We start from the raw sequence: 26,091 nt of genomic DNA, 5'->3' as shown, positions 1-26,091 counted from the left end.
CATCGCGCCAAAAACATTTCGGCCGTAACTCAGCAGCATAACCATTTTCTTCATAATTTTCCCCAATATTATTTCTTTCTATTCTATCCACGGCGCGCCCTGCACCGACGGTCTCTCTAGGATCGGATTAGCCGTGCCCTCTACATACATGCCGCTTATTTTTCACTTCGCAATACTTATCAGTACTTCTTCCGTCCACATAAATAGGGAGCGACATCCCCAAAATCCCCTCCGAAAAACATGAAGGGAAATCTACCGCCATATACCCCGCGTAACAATTACAACGGCCACAGCCGTGGCTCGCTGTTCGGGCTGTTTGGCTTCCGTTTGAGCCAACCCTTGCTTCGGATAAAGAACTCCAGAAACTTCTCCTTTACATTTCTACGAAGAATCTTGACGGTACTTTTGATGATAGTGCTTATCGTGGTGGGCTCCGTTTTTCTTGTGAAACATGTATTGATGGAACAGCGCCAGGCGGGAGATTTGCCAAATTACAAAGACAATCAAAACACACGCATGAGCACGAAAAACCTCGCGTCCAAGATCGATTTCCCCTTTGAAGAGGGCTGCCGTGTTCCCGATACGAAAGCGCCACGTGCCAGTGCTGCGTTCGTGATGTTGGCTCGTAATTCTGAGCTTGCGGATGTAGTCAGCTCTATGCGATCGATGGAACGTCACTTCAACCAGTGGTTTGAGTATCCGTGGGTGTTTTTAAACGATGACGAGTTTACAGATGCGTTCAAACGCGAGGTTCGTAAGCATACCAAGGCAGGCATTGAGTTTGGCACCATTGATCAAAAAGCATGGAACTTCCCAGAAAACATTGACAAAGAACATTTTTCGGAGTATATCCAGGGTCAGGGTGACCGCAAGGTCATGTATGGAAATTTGGAGTCTTATCATAAAATGTGTCGCTTTTACTCTGGAAACTTCTATGACCACCCACTTGTCCAGAAACGGGACTGGTATTGGCGTGTGGAGCCCGACGTGCAGTTCTTTTGCGATTTAACATATGATCCTTTCTTGGAGATGGAGCGCCACGGCAAAAAGTACGGCTTCAATGTGCTCCTAGAGGAATTGTACTATACTGTCCCATCGTTGTTCTTGGAGACGAAGGCTTTCATTGCCGAAAACAACTTGAAGGTAAAGTCTGCTTGGGACATCATGGTGAAGAAATACCAGACGCTCACGGATTCAACTAAGTTTGACTACTTTACCTGGACAAACTATGAAGACCTTCGTGAGCAAGTTGAGCAGAACCTCAAGCTCAACCGGTTCTTGAAGAAGAAGAAGAAGACAGATGACGACTTGAAGACTCTTAAGGACTTGAAGAACGTTCGTGACGTTTTCAAGGATGCCACCAGCTTGCCCACCCTTATGCTCGACAAAGTTCATGATGAGGAGTATAATCTCTGTCATTTCTGGTCTAACTTTGAAATTGCCAGAACCGATATCTTCCTCTCCGATACGTACCAGAAGTATTTCAAGCACTTGGAAACTGTTGGTGGGTTTTATAAAGAGCGTTGGGGTGACGCGCCAGTGCATTCGTTGGCTGTGGCCATGATGCTAGACAGGAAGGAGCTTCATTATTTCCGTGACATTGGATACCAGCATTCCGAATTTGGCCACTGTCCGAATAATGCTCCCGGAAAGCAACTCCCGTACGTTTCTAATGGATTTGATGACTATGCACCCAAACCCTGGTATAGCACATTCCTCAATCGTGGACCTGGTGCCCCAGCCAAAAATGGAGTTGGGTGCCGTTGCGAGTGTCCTCGAGGCTTTAGAAGCTTGGAGGACATGTCTTCGCAATGTATCAAGAGATACGCAGAAGTGATGTCCGATGACTACTCTGAATTCCAGAGAATAGATATTGTCGGTATGGAGAGGGAGGTCGAGAAAGACATTGACAACCATCTTTCGTCAGGTGGAAGTCTTGGAGACAAGTTGAAGAGTTCCAGCGGCGACAAGAAGGTGAATGCATGATAGTAGCTATTCGGCAATCTGCATTTACCTGCCTTTAAAGATGAAGAGGCAGAGACAAAGAGCCAATACGGCTTCTTGTTACATTCTTTTGAGCATATACTTTCGTTAATATAATATAGATCTAGAATTAGGATGTTGTAAGATGGCTGATTTTGGAAAGAGAGGTAGTTGATTTATTCCCATTGTTTACCTGATAATGAGATGCGTCATGCGATTTAAACCTTCGACTCAGCCTATATGTGATCGGCCTCTTGAATTGTGACCGAGAGAGGAAGCAATGAAAGAATAAAGAAGCCAATATTCTATTGTTCGTGTTAATTATGAGGAGTATTGAGTAACGATCGCAATGAGCTGGGTATCATAGTAGAGTTTGTCATAAGTTGGCAGCCAATACCTGACATTAGGCTGAGACCCAAAAATAGATCAAGTCCAAAACAAGCTTCATCTCATATTTATTTAGCTACTTGTTCTGAATATAATTAGTATTCTCATGCAGTCTTCTGGAAGAATTAAAGCCATGTTTCATCTATTGTCTCATACTTGACCTCGTCTGAAACATGTATGTAACCCACCTGAAACTACTCGATCAACAATGAATATATGAGCGTTAATCACAAGCTCGTATGCAATACTAGCGAAACTAGACTTCAAAATTCAGAGTAAGTCTATCTCTTTTGTGTCAATATCTTCCTATCACAAAAACTCTCAAGTAAATCTACACCAATTTCAATCGATAATATATCTAATATACACTGCAAGAACTAGTAATACATGGAGGCAAACACTGTTTAACCACCGAAACCGTACAAGGTTCTGCCTTGTCTCTTCAAAGCGTAGACGACATCAAGAGAAGTGACGGTCTTTCTCTTGGCGTGCTCAGTGTAAGTAACGGCATCTCTGATGACGTTCTCCAAGAAAGTCTTCAAGACGGCTCTGACTTCCTCGTAGATCAAAGCGGAAATACGCTTGACACCACCTCTTCTGGCCAATCTTCTGATAGCTGGCTTGGTAATACCTTGAATGTTGTCTCTCAAGATCTTTCTGTGACGCTTAGCACCACCCTTTCCGAGACCTTTTCCACCTTTTCCTCTACCGGACATATTTAGTTAGTTATTTGTGTTTGATAATGAATTGAAAGATAATGGGGGCGAGCCGACTACCATTTATATATCGAATGCGAATCTGGAGAAGGTCGCGTCAGATGCACTAGGGTGATTCTGCAGGGATAGAATTTACCAGGATCGTTTGTGAAACTCGCTTCTTTGTGGATAAGGGTGGGTCTGCAAAGTACACCTTGGGGTCGTAATTCTGGGAATGGCTGCAACAGCTACCAACAATTGAGCAACGGCTACTGCAGATAGAGACATATATGCGAGCAATACGGCAGATTTCAAGTTAAGCTTATCTGAATGCAGTCGGTCGCGTCTATCTGCCGTCCATTTCTGTTCACCAGTTTCCTCTTTCGGGCTGCTGCAAAACAGCTCTCCTTCATGACCTAAAGCCAACCTTGCCTTACTAGGCACTCACTTTATCGAATCGAAAAGCGTCAGTATGTTGGACCCAGCACTGCAGACAACGCAGGCCCTAGCCACGCGATGCTTTTACCCGTATGCTGCGGTGACCCGCGTATATGTGAGAACTGACAAAAGACGCTTTTACATGGACTAAAGCGCGTTGGTACCTATTGTTGTGGTGCGTTGTCGCGCCAGAGCCTGGTCACACTGTACCTCCAATCCCATATATAAGACCTGGCCGCCCACCCATTTTCTGTTTTCTATTATCAGTATCTACAATGGCTAGAACCAAGCAAACTGCAAGAAAGTCCACTGGTGGTAAGGCACCAAGAAAGCAATTGGCCTCTAAGGCTGCCAGAAAATCCGCTCCATCTACCGGTGGTGTCAAGAAGCCTCACAGATATAAGCCAGGTACCGTTGCCTTGAGAGAAATTAGAAGATTCCAAAAGTCTACTGAGCTTTTGATCAGAAAGTTGCCATTCCAAAGATTGGTCAGAGAGATTGCCCAGGACTTCAAGACCGACTTGAGATTCCAATCCTCTGCCATCGGTGCTTTGCAGGAATCCGTTGAGGCTTACTTGGTTTCCTTGTTCGAGGACACCAACTTGTGTGCCATCCACGCCAAGAGAGTCACTATCCAGAAGAAGGACATCCAATTGGCCAGAAGATTGAGAGGCGAAAGATCCTAGACGGTTCGGTTCATTTCTATGTAAATTAGTGTACAATACACAGGTAAGAGAGAATAATTGTTGTAGTTGTATCATAAGCAAGCTTCCTTTCGGGCTTTGTGGTCAGATCTGTTCTATTTTTTTGCTGTTTCGATTTTGCAGCCATACTTTGTGTTTCTGTTTCAGAATGTCTTTTCTGCAGGCCTGTTTCTCAACCTAGTCTTTTTCTTGGAGGTACGGGTGTTTCACAATCCGGGGTCACAGTCCACTACTACCAGCAATTATCTTCTACATCCGCCAAAATTATGTCTTCTCCGTTAGAATCCGCTAAGAAATACTCCAAGTTGGCTGGCGAGTCGCCACTTCCCGCCTGGGCGTTTGCAACTGGTCTTGCACACACCGCCTACGCCATTCCATGGAAAATGCCAAAGGTAGAGGGCAGTTCTGGTGACCTGTATCAATTCCACAAGTCGGCCATCTTCAAGTCGCCCTCCAGAAACGCATGCATCTTGTTTGCGGCCACTCATGCCTTGGGTGGGTACATGATCTACGACGGAGACGAGACGAATGGTGCCGGCTTCACATTTGCCTGGTCGACGTTATACTTGATCATTAACGGACGCTCTTCAGTTCGCAGTCTTTTAGGAGGACGTATTACTCCATTGTCTTTGAGTGTACTTGCTTTGGGTAATGCTGGAGTTTATGGGTCTGCGTTTTTCTGGCCTTGATCAGGGGCTGCGAACAGTCAGAAGGATATATTTAAAATTAAAGGAAAACCAAATTTGGAATTCTTAGTGTGTAGTTGTAGTTGACTAGTCCCACGGGAGTGGGAGGTAGTTGTGTGTCTGTGCGTATCGTAGGATATCTGTCTGGTCGTAGAGCTCGATGAATTGCTGGTCCATAGACCGCTCTTTGGGAGCAGCGAATTTACGATACTCATCGAAAATGATTGTAAGTGACCAACCCTGGAGCCTACGCAACGTTCCGACCAAACAGCCTGTTCTATGTTTTCCACGGTTACAATGGATGAGAATCGGACGATTCTCGGGATCGAGTAGAATCTTCATGGCTTCGGTGATAAGAGACAGACTGATTTTGACGAATGGCTCTTTGTTTCCTGCCATCCCGAGCTGGAAGAGCTTGATCCCTTCTTGTTCGAAGAACTCCTCGTGACTCTGTGGATACTCCTCTGGTATCAAGCAAAGGACGGATTTCAATCCAAGTTTCTTTAAAAACGGAAAGTTTTGCGCCTGTGGAAACGACGAGCGATAGATCTTATCGATGACTGGGGCAAAGTTCTCTGGGGGTGTTAGCGGCTGCTTCTGCTGTGCCGCCTGTGCTGCTTTGAACTCGGCGTGAAGTCTGGCCGCAGCATCTTTGTCGAACTTATCGTCTACGTCTTCTTCGTATGTCAATTCGTCCTCCTCGGTGGTCGTCCCGGTGGCTTCTTCACTCTTTAGAAGACCTATTCTTGAACGAAGTTTGAGGGGGCCCTCGGGTTCCGGAAAAGTTGTGGACGTGCCGCCAATGTTTCTCTCATCTGCAACTATAACCGGTTGTGCAAATTGAGCCTCATCAGGCGTGATATTGATCAACAGAGACGTCTGGCCCTTGTCCAATAGAGACGGTATTTTCTGAGCGACACACTCCTCGTCAGGAACCAAGTCCTCGTCCATTTGAAACGGGCTGTCGACATATTCCGACATCATGCAACAAGTAGGTTTAAAGTGGTATTTGTGGTTGTAAAAGTGGGTGTTATCGTTGTCTGGACGGGTATGTGCACACTGATTGGATCCGGGATAAGAAACTGTTCAAAGGCAATGTCAATGGCAATTTAGGCGAGAATTTTGTCATTATTTCTGGTGGCTTTATTTTTCTCAAATTCGAGCGTCTTGTTGTTTGCGTTCTATGGTTTTGTACTAGCGTGGAGAGATAAAGGGTGAGAAAGAATTTGAGGTAGAAACAATGTGAGGTTCGAAACAAATTGGTTCAGCAAAGTACGTTTTTCCAAGTAATTTGGATCTTTGTTTGTGATGAGCTCTTGGTAATTGATAAATTAGAACTAGGTGATGGTGAAAAGACTGAAGATGTGGCAGACCGAAAGCTACAGCAAGTTTATTGATAGGATCTTTATTTCATTCGGAATGAGTCTTATTTGATCCGTTTTGTCACTTTACTGCTATTAGAACTGAGTCAGACCGTGGTTAATACTGAAGCAGCCTCTAGAATTAAGCAATAGTGTGCTCACCATAATTAAAACAACATATTCATCACAAAGAGATTTTTAAAAAAATATTGATGTCTCATTCCAATATCCTGATCTCTATTAGATGCAATCAGTGCTACCCTCTCTTGGAATACTAGACCATGTGAATACTAGACAGACCAACTGGCAGTCTTCGAGGCCATACCACCAAAACATAGTAATCCTCAATTACAAAAATTGTATTAAAATCAATTTATGGACTCAAAGTTCTTCTCAAGTTCGAATACTAACTACTGTCACGTTCATACAGAGCACAGCACAACCAGTCTCCAGGACTATCGTGCCTGATATCTAGACTCCATTTCGATTTCCCGAAGAATCTTGTTGATGGTTGCATCCTCAGCAATTGATCCTTCTCCAGAATCCTTCTCGATGTCGGTGCTAGCCACATACTCGGACTTTGGATTTGCCTTACTGCGGAAAGAAAAGGCCAAAGTTTCCTCAGATTCGCGACTGGAAGTACGGCTAAATACACTGTTCAGACATGAGTTTGGCACAGAAGAGGTATTGGCGGATGATGCCCATAAACTGCTGAATGGCAAGTTGCACACGATTATGATCACACTCAAATTGACGAAAATAGGAGATCTTTCGTGAGAGGTGTAATTGTAGATTGCCATTGCCGAAGGAATAATGCATGTTTGCAAAGTCATGATCAACAAGACATGGAGTGCGTCAAATTGTTTGAGTCCGAGAATCTTCCTGGTACGAATGGCCATCGCGAGCTTTCCAATAAGCAAAATACTAAGGAAATTAACCGAAATGCAGAACAAAATGTACGGCAAGTTGATTCGCCAGTGGGGCGATCGAGGAATGCCATGGAATCCAGCCCATGTATCCCTCAAATTGAAAGTAGCTTCACACACATAAATAACCACAACGGCCAATGCAAGTGTGGAAGAGAATGCGACCATACCAAATTTCCACAACTTCGTCTTGCAGCCTTTGAACATCACGTAGACCTGAAATACGAAAAGACATTCTATGGCGGCAATGAGAAGCACATACACAACGGTCACCGCTATCGAAACACGAAATGCGGTCCATTCTGTGTCGTAGATATTGGTGAAATTAAAACCAAGTGAGTTTAGTGGACCCATTAAATACACAATGTACAAAATAGAGCGTACTACCATCAAGACCAAACATACCTGGTTCAAGATGAACACGGGCGTTTTTTTGTTGGCGATACTACACCACGAAACAAGAGCAAGAATCACGCCTGTCCCAATACCTAGTCCTTGGATGACTCCCTGTTTTGCGCTATCGGCCTGAAACAGATTCAATGCCGCAAAAGAAACAGAAACGGGAGTATTGTCAATGGTGTAATTGAGCAAAATGTGCGCGGGATCGAAATCTTGAAAAGACATACCGGCAGAATTAGTGTATACTGATTTAGAAAAAGTGCTAGAGAAATTGGCTCCAATATATGGGTTTTAAATTGGGTGCAAAACTTGTTTCAGGTTATTGCCTATTTGGGCGCTACAAGAATGATTTAGTGGGTGTCGATAGATCAGATAGGATGGGGGCGAGATCGGGAGACGAATCAGGAGAGAGGAATGTATATTGTCGCTTTTGTAATCTAAATTGAGCTGAAATTTTGGTCTGGACTTCCTTGGATTAATTGTTGAATTGACTGTGTAACTGCAGATGTGATTTCGACGGTGGTGCAATTGGGTAGTTGCTCTATAACTGTTCCAAGAATGGAATCGTATTTTCAGTTTCAACTAATTGAAGAATTGTCTGGATTTGGTGGACCATATAATTTCTGTTGCCACCAACTTTGGAGTGATGGAACGTGTGTGCATATATGTTCATGATTGGCAGAAAGAAGGAAGAAAACGTATGTATGTACTTTTCCAAGTTGCGCATCTTACTCTTCCTTACTTAACGTGTCTTCTTAGGATCCATCCGTATGTTCTTTTCCCGGATGGTGGTATGTACTAGTCAACTCTTTCAAGTGAGTGAGCAGTAGCGATAGCAGTAAGAAAGCTGTCTGAAAGATTTGTTCGCTGAAAAGATACATGATTCAAACCCAATGGGTTCTTTCTCGTCACTAGAAATCGTTCAATATTATGAAAACCTTGTTGGGCATCTGCGACAGACAGTGTGGATTCACAATAACGATTACACAGCGAGGCGGAGGTATCAAATTTCCATTGTCGTCTTTTTAATCTCGAAACTTTGGAATGACCGCGTTCATTCAACTACTGCAAGAGATCAACCTATATTCCTAGAGAATACGAGCGACTGGTCTGAAATCAAATAGACCCACACAAGGCATACACGTGAAACTAGTTGACAAAAGCGATGGAATATTTAACAAGTTGATTCACCTATCTAATGCTTTCTCAGCTGTTGCCTCGGTGTCAGATAGACTGTAAGCTCGGTTGTAAATCGGGCATTTTCTTGTACACTATAATGTCTGGCTCAACATTTCAATTAACCTATACTTGAAAATTTCGTCAATGCACGATGTTACTGTAAGAATGTTCGTCACATAAATAAGATATAGGGCCCAAAATTATCAGATCTATGACCCTACTATTGCCTTATGAGCAGCAAGACTGCCACTACGATCTAGATACATTGAAAGTGAGCATGACCACAAAGATTCAAACAATCATGTAATCAAAAACAAGCAATCGAGACGCTGTTGCAAATTAACTGGTTTCTCTTCTCCTGCTTCTATGAGTTTGGGGTCAAGTCAACATTTATATCCTCATTTAGTTCCCCCTTCAGGACTACAATCAAAGCTAAAGCAAACAAATGTTAAAATTTTTGATATTTCTCTGCAAAATGCTCTCATTCATTGTACATCACTCACTCGCATAACTCGATCTTCCCGAGCTACACTCTCCTCTCTAATACTTTGCAGCCAGGCACAACTCCACAAAACCTAACCGGAAAAATTGAACGGCTACATAAAAATTCTTCTCTTTCTTTCCTCTTTCATCTCCTACCAAATTCTCCCTGACTTTCTTACTTTCATTTTTACTCATCGTCCTACACACATGACCCCCAACGTCCACGGATACAGATAACACGACACTTCCTAATTAGAAACACCGTCTAGTTCTGCCACGGCATTCACCAACAATTCCAGCCTCACATCCCTAGACATCCTCGGTCGTGCGCATCCCATCCATTTGAGTTCTGTTGGTCCGATTCTCGTTTGCATCCACTTTGTTTTCTTCTTGTTCCAAGAACCCCCACCAAACGTCCATCACACCCCACCTTCGAAATCGAAATTCCATCAATCTGGTGCCCATACCTCCCCCGCTTAAACATACCACATTTGCTTACTCACCATGTCGGAACAAAACGACATTTCCATGCTAGATGTTCTGGAAGCCCTCGACAATATTAGTCAGAACACAGAACAGGGCGACGCGGCGCCGGTCAGAAGAAAATCCACTCTCATCTTGACGGACGAAAAAGATTCCGAGAAAATGCATGTGGAACTGGACATCCTGTCGCTGTCTGAAGGTAGAATTTCACAAACACAAACACCGCCCGAAACCCGGGACCAACAGCAGCACCAACAGCAGCACCAACAACAACAACAACAAAATCAACAGAGTCAACAGCTGCAAATTCCTCAGCCTCCATCACAACCCGACCCTTCCGTGACTGTTCCGTTCGACATCAAATGGGTCCAAGGTGGAGAGAAAGTATACGTCACTGGATCGTTCACAGGATGGCGTAAGATGATTGGGTTGCAAAAGCAGCCCGACGGAACACATATGGTCACATTGGGTTTGCCTGTAGGCACTCATCGGTTTCGGTTTGTCATCGATAACGAGTTGCGGTTCTCGGATTTCTTGCCAACGGCCACCGACCAGATGGGTAACTTCGTCAACTACGTAGAGGTGACACCTGAGCATGTGCAAATGCACTTGAAGCAGAAGTCGCAGCTTGAAGAGGAACAACATGAGCGCGAGAGGCAAGAGAAGTCTCGGTCGAGCTCGCAGTCGCGTGGTCGCGTTGGCCGTTCTCGTGCCGACTCTACGTTTGGCTTGACCAACGACGACGATGATATGGGAAACGGATATCTGAGATACTACGATGATGAGGGTGACCTGATGATCAAATCGTACCACTACATAAATGACATTCCGCCAATCTTCGTGGAGCCCAAAGTCATGGAGCAGTACTACTTGGCTATTGATGAACAGGCCCGTTCTAAAAACGGTCAGCAACAAGCTTGGCTCCATCCTCCACAGCTACCTCCCCACTTGGAAAACGTGATTTTGAACAACTTCAATCAAATGGACAAGGACAACAATTCCGGCGCGTTGCCTATCCCTAATCACGTCGTGCTCAATCATCTAGCGACCACCAGTATCAAGCACAACACCTTGGCTGTAGCTTCGGTGGTGAGATACAAGAGAAAGTACGTGACCCAGGTCTTGTATGCGCCATTGCAGCTGTGATGACCCAGCAATTCGTTTTTCCACTATATAGCATATACTTGAATCCAAGTTAACCCACACATTCAGTAGATTGAGAGACCATCAAATCAATGGTTGCACAAATATTACTCCCGGAGTAGCGATTAACCTAATACTTGGGCTTATCATTTGTGGCACGAGATCTTTTCAAGAAAGCCCCAATTGAAACTCCGTCAATGATGTCCAATCTTAGAAATTTGAAATATTTTATCCCGCAAACACTTGTCCAATTCAATTATAGACACGATGTCGGGCCAGCCGCATCACGGTCGCTGAAACATGAGCTGAATTACTTTAGTGGATTAGCCGCCGCACCTCTGCCGTTAGGTACCTCATCGGGCTAAAATAGGTCCGGAAAAGGGAGGCGATATGCAGTAGTTGCAATAAGTGCTCTCAACCATCAATTGCAAATTACATTTCCAATATATTTTTAACTTTATCTTTACTTTATTTTTACCTGCCCTATCTAAATCCCTAGAAGTAACCGGTGGTCCGACAATGACATACCCCGGATGGCCGTCTATCTGCAGTCTGCAGCATGAGGCGTTAAAATTCACACTCTGCCAAAAAAAAAAACTACACCTGCTCCATTATAAATAGAGCTCGTATCCCCAAACTGGACCTTTCTTATTCTCCTGTCTCCAATGGGTGTTGGTCAATTCTTTGCGGACAATTTCGTTCCTCGTGTCCCTCCAAAGCCAGTATCACATGTGCATGAACATCACCAGCCCGGTGAAAAAAACGCCGACGAGTCGATTTCGATCTCGCTGGAGTCCACAGCCGACGGCTCAAATAGATTACATCGTAAGTTGCGTGGGCGCCATGTTCAGTTGCTAGGAATCGGAGCCACCATTGGATCTGCTCTCTTTGTGTCCATTGGACTCGGTTTGGCGAACGGAGGACCGCTCAGTTTGCTTTTGGCATTCATCATCTGGTCGTTTCCGATTCTCTTCATTACCATATCTGTCGCTGAAATGGTTACTTACTTGCCGATTACTTCTCCCTTCGTGAGAATGGCTGGAAGGTGCTGTGACCTGGCTCTCGAGGTGGCCACCGCATGGAACTTTTGGTTTTTGTGCTCGGCGCAGATTCCGTTCGAGGTCATTACCGTTAATAGTATCATTCATTTCTGGCGCGATGACTATTCGGCTGCTATTCCCTTGGCAGTACAGGTGGTCATCTATTTCGTGATCGCAGTCTTTGGCGTGGGATTGTACGGAGAAGTAGAGTTTTGGCTTAGTTTGGGAAAGGTCGTCATGGCTGTGGGTCTTTTGTTCTTCACCTTCATCACCATGGTCGGTGGAAACCCTCAACACCATGCGTTCGGCTTCACCTACTGGAAAAACCCGGGCGCTATGAATGTATTGTACCACACTGGCGCACTTGGTCGCTTCCAGGGTTTTTTGGCGTGTTTGATTCGTGCTACTTTCATGTTCCTGGGTCCCGAGTACGTCTCGTTGGTTGCCAGTGAGACCATCAACCCTAGAAAGACTTTGCCTTCCGCGTACAAGCAGGTGTTCATCAGATTGACTGTCTTTTTTATTGGTGGTGCTCTTTGTGTGGGCATTCTTGTTCCTTATAACAACCCTACCTTGCAAGCGACCTTGGGAGTCACCAAGCCTGGCGCCGCTGGTTCCCCCTACGTCATTGCAATGCAGAATCTAGGAATCAAGGTGTTGCCCGATATCATGAACATTCTCCTTATTACATCGGCGTTTTCTGCTGGAAATTCGTATACCTATTGTTCTTCTAGAACCTTGTACGGTTTCGCTCTTGATGGATATGCTCCGCGTTTCTTGACGGCCACAACCAAAACTGGTGTTCCAATCTACTGTGTGATGTTTGCCTTGGCATGGGCGCTCATCTCGTTCCTTCAGCTCAACAAGGGCTCTGCTACAGTGCTCAATTGGATCATTAACTTGATTACTTCGTGCCAGCTCATCAACTTCCTGATCATGTCGTTCACTTATGTATTTTTCTTCCGTGCTATGAAAGCGCAGGGCATTGACCGTAAAACGCTTCCTTTTGTTGGATGGTGTCAACCATGGCTTGCCATTATTGGAGGCACTCTGACCTTTGTGATGCTTTTCGTGGGCACCTATACCATTTTCTTGCCAGGAAAGCCATTTGACTACCAGTCATTTTTATTTTCGTATTTGATGATCTTCATTGATATCGCAATTTTTGTGATTTACAAACTAGTGGCACGCACAAAGTGGGTCAAACCCGAAAACGCCGATCTTGTCACTGGCTTGAAGGAAGTCGAAGAGCATGAAGAACTATTCTACGAAAAGATGCGCGAGGAGGGCAAAATGGACGCTAACGGCAAGATCCATAGAACTTGGCTACAGAAGGTGTGTACAGTTTTGTTTGGAAGTGAAATGAAATAATTTCATTCAGAACAAACCAAAAACAGATCCTACTATATATTATTTATTCAATCTAAACGTTCACTTCTACTACTTTATGCGGGATCAACTAGGTAAGTGTGTGACCCATGGTTGTTTACGGAAATGGCAGAACACAGGACTTGACAAGCAGCGGAATTTGCGATCGAAGCGACCAGTGTTCAAAATAGATACAAGCGTGGTCACTTTTGTGGCCGGTTCCAATCGAAAGGACAATTGTATTTGCCGTACATTGTATCGCCCTTTTTGGTATTTTTGACAGGATTGTTTCTCATTATGGTAACAGTCAGGCATACTCCTTCAGAAAATGTTACAGCCAAGGATTTGCACATACCCCACTAAAGAAGGCGTCCCTCGGCAAAAGTTACGGTTCAGAGAAAATTTCCGTAGATTAGAGCTCATATTCGATTCCCAAGTAATGAACTTAATTTGAAATTTTGTTGCGTTTGTCATTGTGTGGATAAATATAGCCGCTACTCTACGGACCCCACTAATGGTCAGGCAAATGACCTGCAAACAGAAACACTGGACGGAACTAGACTGACCGCAACGGCGAATAATAGTAGCGCCGCTTCAATTTGCCGTTTCAGAAAATGCTGGGTGAGAGAGCGGAGCTTCCGTACCGCTTGATCGCAAGGAGCGGGCTGCGATACCACTGATCACATATGTATTTCAATTTCACTATAGAATTTCAATGAAACTCATCTGTTTGACGAAAAATCAAATTCAAATACAATTCGGAAGTGGCTGCAAATTCACTAGTTAAGTTACTCAAGTGCTCGTAACCTCACTTAACTGCAGGACTGAGGAAAAACGATTCGCAACCGGCGTCTGTCTGCAGTACGACGGGACATTTATTTAATTCTATTGTTCAGACCTGCTTCCCTATATATCACGGACTTTGGAGGTGTAAATCGACTACTGCTCATTTTCATTTTCTCTACGATTGTCAGCACACGACAGCACTTTGTTTTTTCGGTGATTGACACAGTAACTGTCACACTCGCGTGGTCCTTCCCTAGTTCTCATATCTGCCTCATCTACCAGGCGTGGGACTGAAAAGCAGGATAAAAAAAGGAAGAAACACGGCTTTTAAGCTTGTTTGATTTTCGCAATAATTACCGGACAATTATTCCCTCCGCTGTTTCCATCGCCCAACTAATTACCTTCTCCCGATTTCTTCAGGTGACCTCGACTGCACATACACGTCCAGCATCCATCTACCAACTATAGTAGGCCCGAACCCTCCAGCCACCACCCGAAGACGCCGTCTTTTCGTTCCTCCAGGCGCCCGTACGTTTTGTGAGCTCTGAAAACTGTGTATTCCCGTTTTCCGCCGCTCCGATTGGCCAGTTTTCGTGCCGTAGTACTCGGATCTATCACCGTCCAACAGCTCAGTCCATTTGGTTCGCCACGGTCTTCTCCTCATCGAGAAACAGTACCGCGTATTGCTTAGTTTCGTGAGGCTGGTTCCTGCGTCAAAACTGCTGCTCTGTAAGTCTTTCTCTGGTCCTCTGTGGTGAGATCTACCTGACTTGCTGAACAGCCCTAAAGCTATTCAAAGACCGACCTTTTTTGCTGCGAGACTCCTCTTATTGGGTTTTCAAAAAGATACAGTGGCGAAAATTTTATTGAATTGGTACGGAAGGTCGCCTTCTTTGTTGCCTCCCGATTGAAGCTCAAAACGCAAAATTCATTCAACGAGAACCCACACTTAAACCCGCATCCAACATGTTTGCATTGCCGTCAATTCCCCTGGTCTTAGACTTCCTTGCGAAGCGACTACAGGATGATCAAATGCTACAGTTCACACATACGCAAAATGTCCTACAGCGAACGTTAGCTATTGTGGCATCTGTGGTATCAATTGTGTTCTGCTTAGCAGCAATCTACTGCTTTTTGGCCATTGATCCAAAAAGATTGGTATTCCGTCACCAGCTCATTGCGTTCCTCATTCTCTTCGACCTTCTAAAAGCAGTGGTGCTTTTAATCTTCCCCTCGCGAATATTCACGCATCCCATCTCATACTTCAGCGATAGCTTCTGTCAGGTGATTGGCTTTTTTACCGCAACATGCATTGAAGGCGCTGACTTGGCCATTCTCAGTTTCGCCATCCATACATTTCTTTTAATTTTCAGACCATCGCTAACAATGAAACTCCCGGACTCGGACCGAGTAGAAGGTGGTCTTTATCGTTACCGATACTGGGTTTATGGGCTTTCGTTTCTCATCCCTCTCGCAATGGCCAGTTTTCCTTACATAGGAATGGGTTACACCTCATTCGTGTGTTGGTGTTACTTGCCCCAACGTCCCGTCTGGTACCGCTTAGTTCTCAGTTGGGTACCTCGGTATTGTATTGTGATCATCATTCTTGCTGTCTACGGACTGATTTATTATCATGTGTTGCGTGAATTCCGTACTCTCGGTGGTGTTTTTTCGACAATGCACAGACTGAAACATAAGAACACCCTCCACCCTACGCCGCTGATGGCCAAGCCATCATTTTTCTCATCTTTGAGATATTTCTTCGAGACTGTACGCGACCATACTTTCCCTAAGTTAGTCCTTCCAGGAGAGAGTAGTGACATGTCTCGCACAGAGTCCTCTACCGACTCTAACATTGACCCAATTGCTTTGGCGCCCTATGACAATCAGAGCCCAGGCTACCGCCATAATTCTGTTGACGCAGAAAACTTCGTAGGTAGCGACACGCTCCAGGCAGCCAATCTCGAGCATTTTAGACACAGACAGAAGATCATTGAAAAACAGATGAAATCCATTTTCGTTTATCCTTTCGCCTACATTCTCATGTGGCTCTTTCCGTTTATTCTACAGGTGACTCAGATTAATTATGAATACCACCATGGACCAATTGTATGGCTCAACTGTGTCGGCGCGTTTATGCAACCATTCTATGGATTTGTGGATTCAATGGTGTTTTTCTACAGGGAACAGCCATGGAAGCATACCATCATGGCTAATTTCTCGAAACAATATGATAGCCAACTCGAATCCATTTACATGAGAAACTCCAGCTGTGGTGACACCGATTCGACTCTCACAACCTCAAATTTAGCGAAGAGTGTTAACGTTGACTTGACTCAGTATTCATGGTGGAGAAAAGTCTTGTGCAAGCTTCGCTTCCCGCTTATGCAGCTTCCAAATTTTCGCAACATAGCCAAATTGCAGGCGTCATACACTGCCCGCCGCAATCAACAAATTCATCGTCATGAAACACGTGCTACTCTAGCAGCTGGCTGCCCTGAGAAAGCACCTGATTTCAACGATTTGCAAGGCAAACATGACTTTTCAAACCTTTTGGATAGTTTCACTGACAATGACTTCCGTCTGTCGTTGGGCAAGTATGCAATGTCCTTTCCCGCAGAAAATAGATCTTCGTTGGGGCACACGGTGCATTCATTGACACCTACCTCTCCATCAGGGGGAAGACGCCCTAGTGTAGCTTCGACATCAAACAGGTCGAACAAGTCCCGTCGGTATTCTGTCATCAACGATTCCGAGCCGATCCCAGAGAACACCCTATACATACCTGGCTCTAGCAAACCTCGTGCTGGGACCAGTGTTAGCGGCCGTAAGTCGTTTCAGCGTGCATCTTTGGGTGAGTCTACTTCCGGTTCGGTTGACACTGAAACCAACAATGCTGAACTTGATCTTTTCGAATTTTTGCAAAAGGGGCCATCCTAAATCAAGGTTCACCCAAAAAAATAATTTATTACATAGTGACACTATTCTCATTTTCAGGCCAGACCTTTAAATGAGTTTGGACTTCTTTAATCAACATTTCTTTACTTTAAGATCTATTGTATGATAAGAGATTTGCCTAGCGATATTTGATCATTAAGATGACAAAAGTGATCAGTTTTGTGAGACAGTTTTGAGGATTGCAGCTATTTCTGTCGAATCGAATTTGCAACTATGAGTACAGGGTTTCGTAATAATCATCTAGTGAATGAGCTCCATTAGGTCAAAGTGGGAGAAATTTCTTCTTGAGAAAATAATCGTTAGAATATTTCACATTGAGTCATTGGTTTAATCAGCGAGTTGAAGGTATTGGAATGAGGTAAGTATTCTACAACAAAAGTCAACCTGGCTTCGAGATTTTAATTGAAAAGGGATGTATTCTGATGAGGATTTTTCATCGATTTGCGTACAGCTTTGTAAATTGCGCAGTTCTTTGTACTTCTCTCACTGTTTCGCCTCAACAATGTATTCATAGTTTAGACAATTAAATGATCAAGCAAGGTTTTTTTTGATGAGATACGCTGATATGGTGGAATGTCATTAGAAATTTGCTCGCCGGCTCAGGCTCTTATCCTCAATGTTTGCACTGTCCCTCTTCTCTCTACTCTGTGAGTTCAAACGGTATTTTTGATTTTTAAAAGTGTTGTCAAGATTGCAATGAAGCTGCATGGAATGGCCTAGCTACATTGGTGTCCTGTTTCGAATGTATTAGTAGAATGATTTGATGAATTAAAGAATAGAAAATGGTACAATAGTCCAGTATGCATGTTGGATCAAGTGATCAGAAGGGTTCGATTAAGCCATGAATGCCTTGATTTCGCTTATGTAGTCGCGTATCAATGTGTTGAGGCGAGCAAGCTCATCTTGAGCCTCGTTGTATTCATGGTGATATTGATCCTTGAGTAGGTCTGTTTGAGCTGTGATCTCGTCATTGTCAATTTTGATGGCATCTAGATCAGCTTGATTCTGTTCACGTTTCGAGGCTAGTTGTTCGTACTCTGAATATAAGTCGGCCTGTCTCTTTTGGGCCTCATCCTCCTGTTTTCGAGCACTCTCTTGAAGCTTTTGTAGACGTTCTTCCGAAAGCTCAACTTTTCTCTCTAAGCCTTGTTGTTGAACGTAAATTCTTTCGAGTCTGTGTTTGTAGTTGTTAAGTTCCTCTTTTGAGCGAGAGACTTGCTCTCTACTCTCTTCTAGGGTCCTCGACCCTTCAACTGTGCTATTTGCTAGTTTTATGAGCTTCAGAACGTCTTCCTGTAGTAGTTGTATCGTATGTGCTGTTTTAGTCATGTTTTTGTCCGCGGCCTCAAGAGACTTGAGAGATTCTTCCTCAGTACGGAGTGAGCTACGAAGCTCTTCTATTATTTTTCCAAGATCTGCTGGATCCATTTTCGAGTAGGTTTCAAGGCGCTTGCGTTCATCCTCCAAATCTATGAGCAGTTTCTCCAACCCGACAATTTTGTGGTACTTCTGGGTGACAGCAGCTTTGGAAGATTTGCATTTCTCAAGCCAAACATTTGAAAGATCCAGAAGACGCTTTACTTCCGCGCGTAGACCATCATTTAGGTGATTGGCCCTTTCCCATCTGGGGTTCTCGCTTCCAGTCCCGCTCTCAGCTGTATTGTCGCTTTCAGGGTCTACTTCAAGCAATGATCGTAACCGCAGGATTTCATTTGTTATAGATGTGAGACGTACATCCATGTTGTTCACCTTCTGTTGCGCTAGTGAGATTTCCTGGATTGAATCCTTCCATCTGTCAACTTGTTCATCACGAAAGCGCACAAAGTTGATAATCGCGCTCAGAATACGTACTACGCGGGCCAGCTCGGGTCGCAACAAGTCAAGAAGAGTAAAGTCGCCCATCGAAAGCTTGGACATCATGTGTTTTGCTGCTTTGAACTGGACCATCAGCCGGACTGCCGGAAGCATGTCCAGGAGCATTTCTGGCCGATCAGAGTCAATGTTTTGGTCACCGGCAAGGACTGATTCACGTGGCTGGAGCAATGGCTGCTTCAGAAGCGTGTCAATTACCTGATCTTCATCTGTGGGACTAAAACTGAGGAGTTCTTCGATCCAGAACTCGAGGAAGCGCCCGATAAACTCCGGAGTTGGTTTTTCGAGTTGTTCCCGCGGGACTGGGTAGCCCATGGCCCAGAATGTGTCTGAAATCTCTGAGATTCGGAGAATTGGGAATGCGTCTTTTATAAGAGGGTTCCTGGGGTTTTGAGCCCCGGAACTCACCATGAAGGATTGGCGTACCATGATCCTTGCCTGGTGTTAATTTAATGAGTGTATGAGGTGAAATTGGCCTGAGTTTAGGAAGATGGAGACGTTGATTTGGGGAATGTTTATGTTTCTAGAACATGTACAGTATCTGCAGGACGCGACTTTCACAAACGATAGTAGTTCAGATTTCCAAAATTAATGTCAATATTCTTTTGGTTCTATTTTGTCTTGTTCTTAAGTTCAGTTTTATGACTCATTTTATAGGTTTGTAGTGTCGCAAAGTTGGTTCAGGTCATGGTCTATCGTATATGGTTCTATGTACTGGGGTTAAAAGGTGAAAGTGCAAGCAGTTCAAAATCATAAAATTGTTTCGAAACACTGACATTGTCACAGGACGGAGGATAGCCGCCAATTGGCTGCGAGAGATTTGGGCTATTCATCGTGGCGTAGGCTGGCAATTGTCAAGTGTGTTACTAGGTCAAGTGTGTTGCTAGAGTTGATGATACGGAATTCAAAGGTTCAACGGTGTATGCTCGTCTCGTATGCGGTTTAACTTTAGTCATCACAGCGAAAGCGAACCCTTGAGATCGCTCAGAGTCTGTATTCTCTCTGAACGAACTGTCACTCGACAAGCAATACCAACCCCACCTAACTTCTCAAAAGCTCCACATTAGATTCTTTCTGCGGTCCAGATGGCTCCTCTGCAGACCATCTTGATGCCCTCGGTCAAAAGCATGTATGGCACAGCCTTGTCTGCATCATGGGCCACCGCCGTGTCCAAATGCTCGAGCTCATCATCCCTAAATGTGCTGATAGTCTCAGACATTTCCTGGATTTCTGGCGAAATCTTCAACTCCTCGCCGGCCACTTTGTCTCCTGTCTCTTTATCATATACATTTACGCCATACTGGTTCGTCAACACACGCAACTGCTGGTTGTAGTGGCCACCGATCACCGTCTCAACGGCAACAGTACATGCCATTGCTGCCTCCTTGCCAATGAGCGCTGTACCTGCTCCTATGGCCACTGCTCCCATTTTCCAAAATGGAGTCAACAACGATGGTCTAACTCTTCTCTGTGTCTGGAGACGATTGAAGGTGTTGTGGTGGTGAATCTCCTGGTCCCACATATGACGCAATACCGGTTTCAAGTGTGGATATTGAGCAGCTAGGACCATATATTGGCCTCTGTATATATAGTTGGCGCCGAGCTCTCCTGCTTGATCCACACGGATCACGCGGTCAAGGTATGCTTTTTGGGCCTTGGAGAGGGGGCCATAGACGATTTCAGATGGCTTTGCAGCAGTTTTGGCTGTTTTAGCGAGGCTTTTGGAGCTGGTCGATAACGAACGGGCAAAAGTCATTGTAGCAAGGGAAGTATGAGGAGAAAAACGGCTCGGAGGATTGACTAGTGTGCGGTTGTACGTTCCTTGTTAAACTTATGCTTTTCTTCCGCTATTTTATTGAATCCGACTCGGTTTTTGTGTCACCTAAAGAAGAAATGTCGTATATATATGGGGCATATAGAGGTGTTGGATATGCGTTTAGAGGAATACTTCGAAAAAAACGGGGAAAGAAATTAAGTTTATTGAAACAACTTCTCTTGTAAACTGATGTTTTATTTTTATTTCGTGTTGAGCTTGTACCATTCGATTATTACGTTCTTGTGTTTGTTAGCTGTTTCTGGAGCATTGGTGATATGGACTATTGATGGATTTCTAAGAGCCAGAATAGATTGCTTTTCTTCTATTCTCTTTTTTTTTTTTATGAGGTCATTGCCTAAAAGAGATCTTCATAGCTGGCTTTGTTGTAGTGTTTTACTTCCAGAGGCATCACACATGGTTCCTAATACTCAAGCGAACGTTCTAAGCTGGCTTTAAGTAAATTATTTTTAAAACATTTTGTAATGTTTCCATCATTTAGGAATCCTGCAGAATCGGTACTTGAGATTCTACGCATTTCCAGTGTTGTTCAATCTTTTGACCTAGACATGCAAGTAAACAGGATAATGATACTTCTCACTCAATCAGTGAGTATTCTATTGTGTTTTTATTGAACAATTCAATTTTTCGTTTTTCAAAATGTGATACTTAATCCGAATATTTGCTCAGTCTTGTCAAAATCACTTGTAATCGTCCAAATCCAACAAAACTCTTTTTTTGCAAAACTTTAAATAACCATATGAAGACTTTAAATAATAATAACTCAAATTCAATTTAAATATGTTCATTACACCGAAATATTCTTGTGGGGATGTCGTTTCCTCCCACTACAATTGAGTTCCAATAAAAGATCACGAAATAAACAGATCAGACTCTCTGGTTACAATTCTGGATTCAATGCAAAATCAGCGTTGCCCGATATCATCAAACAACCTATTCTTGCATGCAATGACCTCGCCTACGGTTGATAATGAGGATATAGCGAAAGTACCTTCCAAAACCACAAAAAAGCTACTGAAAAAGCTTCTAAAAGAACCCGTCGACATTGCGAAAGTCAACATAGATGTGGTCAAACCCTGGATCACTACACAATTGGAGAAAATTCTCCCAGATGATGACGTAGCGGTCGGGTTTATTTTGGAACTAGTATTTGGAACTGAATATGGCAATCCAAGCGTAACAAGTATAGCCGAACAACTTCAAGACTTTGTTGGCAAAGAAGAAAGTGACTTGTTTTGTCTAAATATGTGGCAGCTATTGTTGGATGCCCAAGAGAGCGACAACGGTATTCCAAAGCAACTAGTGCGTGAAAGAGCTCAGAAATTAGAGAAGCAAGCGGACGCGAAGGCTCGAATGGAGGCTGATCTGATCTTACAGCTGATCCGCTCAGCGGCAAAGGGTGAACTGGGCCGTAAAACGAAGAGTAGAATGGCTCAAAGAAGCCAGCGACAGAATAAGGGTAGAGTTGAGAAGAAAACGAACTATAATAGAAGCTGAGCTTGCTCATGAGGTATAAAACCGACTTATCTGGAATTTCGGTGACATCTGGAATCTACGGTGCTAATTAGGAGGTATATCTCTTGATAGAATTCTTCTCTAAAACGGCACCCTGTCATAGCATCTTCTGAAACAAAAAAACTAACTACTGGTTTTGGCTGAGTTACAATCTCAATTATTTTTTTCACTCCAAATCAAAAATACGGTGATTAATGGACAAGAGAGGACTATTGGAAAGCAAGCGTTTCTGAAACTTTTGGGGATCGCAACAGAAGCATATTGGAAATTATAGTCCCAATAGCAAATCTTGAGCCATGGCTTCCTAGATTTCTTTGTTCTTTAAGCCATTCATTCGTTCTTGCTTCTAAAGAGCACCTTTTGAAAAAGAAATTGATCAATATTGCACACTCACCTTGTTCTTCATAGTTTTGAATACAAATTACGGCAGCAATTCGGCAGGCAATAGATCGACAGATTGGACGCATACTCAGAGATGGTGTCTTTCTTCTTTATAATGATCGACTGTCGCGATGCTAGAATCACCGTTTTCAAGATAGGATTCGTACGTTTTGAGTCCGTCTTGATTGCGCTTAAGAATTTTAGAGTTTTGAAAAATCTCATTTTATCGTATCCCGATTCTTTTTTTATCCTTCACTTTCTCAATATGTTTCAGCCATGTCACATACCTAGATACTTCTAGCATCACCAAGCTATTCTTACACATTTTCCATATTCCAACGAATTAGATTCGAAAGAAGTACAATAGATTCATGAAAAATTAGAAATGCGTTTATGGTCCTTAATAGGCTCCATATTCAAGCTTCCTGACCAAGATATATACGAACTTGACCACGAACGTGGAAGATGGTTCTACTGGAGACAAGGCTTTTCCGAAAATCATTACACATGGAAAAACGAGTTCAGATTCTTTTACAGACACGCTGTATGGATACCAGTCCACAATTGTGTCTTGGCGGCAAGGTTTAATGAATGGCGCCAATGCCGGGTTGAAACAGGTTCCGCTCTTGACTACGAAATTTATCTTTTTGAGTATGAAACAGTGGAATTGTTACCAAGGCTTTCCATGCAGACACGTTGGAAAGTGGAAAATATTGTATCAGGCTATTCGAAGGATAAGGCTGAGTTCGATTCTAAAGTAGGCCAGGTCTTAGATAACCAAAGGTATGCACTCGAAAATTTGGCAAGAAAGCTCTCGAATGAATCTTTCATGGCATGCGTCCCAAGTCCCGGAATGACTGACATCATGGAAAGTCATCTAGTTATCAACAGCGACTTCGCCACTCATTTTGAAGCTCGTTTCGCTGAACATGCCATGGCAATGGCCACGCTTTCATCGAACTCTGGCCCTGGAGAAGCAGCAATTGTTAGGCAATACTTAGAGGTTTTTCAGGAAGAAATCCCATGGACTAAGTATGTGAGTGCCTGCGCGGACGAGGCCGAGGCCAACTTTGTCTTCCTGATTGAAGCACTCTCCTCGTATTTTACATACGAGGTTGCCAAGGCCGAATTTGCAAAGCAATTGAAGGTTTCACTATTGTGTTTCGCTGTTTTCGTTCTCGTTGGCATTTGGAACTCGTGGCACTCTGGTATAGAGTTCGGTTTTTGGTTCACTCGGAGACTCGGCTTTATGGCGCTAGCCTTCACAATAATTATAGGACCTACCGTTCCTGACTTGTACAGAAGTCGAGTGCCTTCGTTGTTGAATCCAAGGACATGGTCTCACAAGGGCTTCTTGTTGGAACACGCTAGACAGATTCTTCAGTCCAGTCGTTCTTCTCACGATCTAGAACCAAGAAATACACATTCACTCTGGAAGTCAGGAACCTTCGGCCACTGTGCGGACGAATTACTCAATTTGACTCCAGTAACCAAAGAAGGTCTTCAGTTTTGGTGCAACAGATTCTATTACTCTCTCACAGACGAGCAAAAGGATAGAGTGGTCCAGGAAATGACAGATCTACAGGAACTCGGGCAAGAGTTCATTGACAAGCTTGCGCTGTGTGCCGTTCCTATCTCGGAACACCTAATTTCCCAAGTTAAATGGATGTCTGATTTCGAAAGTCAGCCCCAATTGAGCTCTGATATCAACGAGTTCGAGCCTTCGAGCGAAGACGACCTTCATTGGATGTTGTTACTGAACTATCAGGAAGATCTTGATTATTTAATTGAATTTCTGCAATCAAATTTTGAATTTTTACCAGAAACAACTCTTTTGGGTATGCCTTTGAAGGCCACACTTCAGCAGCACTACAAGACGGAGTATTCCAGATACAAGAAAATTGTTGAAGACTTCTATGACTCGGTAGACTATCTGCGTTATTGTCTCCAGGTATGCCATGAATGGACTATAATTCTTTGCGGAATCAGTCACGCTGTCACAGCACTGCTCATGCTCATTGCTATGTCACTAATGCTATTGTCAGTTGGTGAATCAATTAAAAGCGACGGGTATTCAGAAGCGGCTATTCTTTGCGGGAAGTTAGGCACTCTCGGGCTTTGGATCTTCATTCCAACCCATATTTTGATCCGTTGCGTGAGAGCATTTGTTAAAACAGGCTTCAGAGATGATGAAGACTATGTGGAGTATTTACTTGCAAGGGTTTTGTGACTCCTCGCTTCAATTTGGCCATGGGTCATGGCGCTGCTATGTTACCATATAGTCGTATTTATACATGTGTGAGCATTCGAGCAAACTCGGTCATGGGTAGTGAGTAATAGATTTCAAATATCAATGGTAGGAAATTGATTCAGTTCAAATCCATTATGTTAGCTTTTTTGCTCTACACTGAGTGCTTGTTGCTGGAACTTGAAGTTGTGCATTGATCTTAATATTTACACGAGGAATGAATGAAACAAACAGAGAGGAATCGTCGATAGAGATTGAGTCCAAGATCTTTAGGCTGCTTTCGAAAAGATCATTGGTTAATATTCGAGAACACTTTTCAACTCACACATTTTGTCGCGAGCACATAAACGAAAAGCAAATTGAATTAATTTCTCTTTTAAGCCTGGTATGATTGATGCAAAATCTGTATTCTCTCATATTGTTATCTAATTGTTTCACTTTAGAAGTATCCACTCATATCGTCATACATGTTTACGAGCCGGAGACGAGAAATGCTGTAAGAGCATGCGACTGACAAAGTTCATGAATTACGATTAATGAGATCAACAAACAACACATCCAAAGTAGGCTATCCATAATATGTGTCGATTTTTCGGTGAAAACAAATTTGGCTTAGTGGTCATGCACATGCGATATGGTTACTTGAATGACTTAAGGTCTCATGTTCGAGTCCAAGGAGAAAAAGTTTGATTTCTCAATTCTCCATTTTGATTTGTGTGAATGGTTAGCTATAGTATCATAGAGTTATATGTTTGTTTTTATGATTGATTTAAAGCTATACTGATGCAGTTCAAAGAGATTGTGTTCTGGTTTTGAGGCTCAGAGAGCTAAATGTGAAAGCATTAACTCGTTTCTTGAAATTTTGTATACTTTGGGCCGTTTTAAATCACCTATGGTTGGTTCTGGGTAATTAAATTGCGACTTTAGTGCCGTATTGGGCATTATTATTCAACCATTTCATTTCCATGGAAGCAGTGAACAAAAGATGATCAGAGCAAACCCACTCATAAAGACACAAATTCCATGATATTAAATATACAGCATTTGTTGAAGATGACGAGGATTCGTCACATCTTTCTGTTTCAGACTCGAGATCAGGAAAGGACCGGGCACTGAATGAAGTTACTGAACTACGAGACATATTTAAAATCTGTTTGCAAAAGTTGTCAAATTCAGTTCACGCAAAGAATTTGTTGGGATGAAAGCGAGAGTTTTAGTGTGT

At 43.5% G+C, this 26,091-nt stretch overlaps 12 protein-coding genes across 12 annotated transcripts; 7 read left to right on the top strand and 5 right to left on the bottom strand.

The window, feature by feature from the left end:
- Window positions 1-240: 240 nt before the first annotated feature.
- On the top strand, window positions 241-1,986 carry PUMCH_003641 (uncharacterized protein; the record flags this gene model as incomplete). Its single annotated transcript, XM_063022603.1, has 1 exon — window positions 241-1,986. The coding sequence occupies one exon, from the start codon at window positions 241-243 to the stop codon at window positions 1,984-1,986; it is 1,746 nt and encodes a 581-aa protein (XP_062878673.1).
- A 788-nt stretch (window positions 1,987-2,774) lies between these two features.
- Window positions 2,775-3,086, bottom strand: PUMCH_003640 (uncharacterized protein; the record flags this gene model as incomplete). Its single annotated transcript, XM_063022602.1, has 1 exon — window positions 2,775-3,086. The coding sequence occupies one exon, from the start codon at window positions 3,084-3,086 to the stop codon at window positions 2,775-2,777; it is 312 nt and encodes a 103-aa protein (XP_062878672.1).
- Window positions 3,087-3,778: 692 nt separating this feature from the next.
- Window positions 3,779-4,189, top strand: PUMCH_003639 (uncharacterized protein; the record flags this gene model as incomplete). Its single annotated transcript, XM_063022601.1, has 1 exon — window positions 3,779-4,189. One exon carries the CDS (start codon window positions 3,779-3,781, stop codon window positions 4,187-4,189), a length of 411 nt encoding a protein of 136 aa, XP_062878671.1.
- Window positions 4,190-4,473: 284 nt separating this feature from the next.
- On the top strand, window positions 4,474-4,896 carry PUMCH_003638 (uncharacterized protein; the record flags this gene model as incomplete). The annotated part of the gene is made up of 1 exon (XM_063022600.1): window positions 4,474-4,896. One exon carries the CDS (start codon window positions 4,474-4,476, stop codon window positions 4,894-4,896), a length of 423 nt encoding a protein of 140 aa, XP_062878670.1.
- Window positions 4,897-4,980: 84 nt separating this feature from the next.
- PUMCH_003637 (uncharacterized protein) lies at window positions 4,981-5,877 on the bottom strand (the record flags this gene model as incomplete). The annotated part of the gene is made up of 1 exon (XM_063022599.1): window positions 4,981-5,877. One exon carries the CDS (start codon window positions 5,875-5,877, stop codon window positions 4,981-4,983), a length of 897 nt encoding a protein of 298 aa, XP_062878669.1.
- An 832-nt stretch (window positions 5,878-6,709) lies between these two features.
- On the bottom strand, window positions 6,710-7,804 carry PUMCH_003636 (uncharacterized protein; the record flags this gene model as incomplete). Its single annotated transcript, XM_063022598.1, has 1 exon — window positions 6,710-7,804. One exon carries the CDS (start codon window positions 7,802-7,804, stop codon window positions 6,710-6,712), a length of 1,095 nt encoding a protein of 364 aa, XP_062878668.1.
- A 1,941-nt stretch (window positions 7,805-9,745) lies between these two features.
- PUMCH_003635 (uncharacterized protein) lies at window positions 9,746-10,870 on the top strand (the record flags this gene model as incomplete). The annotated part of the gene is made up of 1 exon (XM_063022597.1): window positions 9,746-10,870. The coding sequence occupies one exon, from the start codon at window positions 9,746-9,748 to the stop codon at window positions 10,868-10,870; it is 1,125 nt and encodes a 374-aa protein (XP_062878667.1).
- A 662-nt stretch (window positions 10,871-11,532) lies between these two features.
- PUMCH_003634 (uncharacterized protein) lies at window positions 11,533-13,278 on the top strand (the record flags this gene model as incomplete). Its single annotated transcript, XM_063022596.1, has 1 exon — window positions 11,533-13,278. One exon carries the CDS (start codon window positions 11,533-11,535, stop codon window positions 13,276-13,278), a length of 1,746 nt encoding a protein of 581 aa, XP_062878666.1.
- Window positions 13,279-15,027: 1,749 nt separating this feature from the next.
- On the top strand, window positions 15,028-17,001 carry PUMCH_003633 (uncharacterized protein; the record flags this gene model as incomplete). Its single annotated transcript, XM_063022595.1, has 1 exon — window positions 15,028-17,001. One exon carries the CDS (start codon window positions 15,028-15,030, stop codon window positions 16,999-17,001), a length of 1,974 nt encoding a protein of 657 aa, XP_062878665.1.
- An 852-nt stretch (window positions 17,002-17,853) lies between these two features.
- On the bottom strand, window positions 17,854-19,320 carry PUMCH_003632 (uncharacterized protein; the record flags this gene model as incomplete). Its single annotated transcript, XM_063022594.1, has 1 exon — window positions 17,854-19,320. The coding sequence occupies one exon, from the start codon at window positions 19,318-19,320 to the stop codon at window positions 17,854-17,856; it is 1,467 nt and encodes a 488-aa protein (XP_062878664.1).
- A 634-nt stretch (window positions 19,321-19,954) lies between these two features.
- PUMCH_003631 (uncharacterized protein) lies at window positions 19,955-20,647 on the bottom strand (the record flags this gene model as incomplete). Its single annotated transcript, XM_063022593.1, has 1 exon — window positions 19,955-20,647. The coding sequence occupies one exon, from the start codon at window positions 20,645-20,647 to the stop codon at window positions 19,955-19,957; it is 693 nt and encodes a 230-aa protein (XP_062878663.1).
- Window positions 20,648-23,006: 2,359 nt separating this feature from the next.
- Window positions 23,007-24,851, top strand: PUMCH_003630 (uncharacterized protein; the record flags this gene model as incomplete). The annotated part of the gene is made up of 1 exon (XM_063022592.1): window positions 23,007-24,851. The coding sequence occupies one exon, from the start codon at window positions 23,007-23,009 to the stop codon at window positions 24,849-24,851; it is 1,845 nt and encodes a 614-aa protein (XP_062878662.1).
- Between the last annotated feature and the right edge of the window lie 1,240 nt (window positions 24,852-26,091).

The sequence above is a fragment of the Australozyma saopauloensis genome, chromosome 4 (genome assembly GCF_035610405.1).
Source record: "Australozyma saopauloensis chromosome 4, complete sequence".
Lineage (NCBI taxonomy): Eukaryota > Fungi > Ascomycota > Pichiomycetes > Serinales > Metschnikowiaceae > Australozyma > Australozyma saopauloensis.
This window is presented reverse-complemented; position numbering and strand designations above follow the sequence as displayed.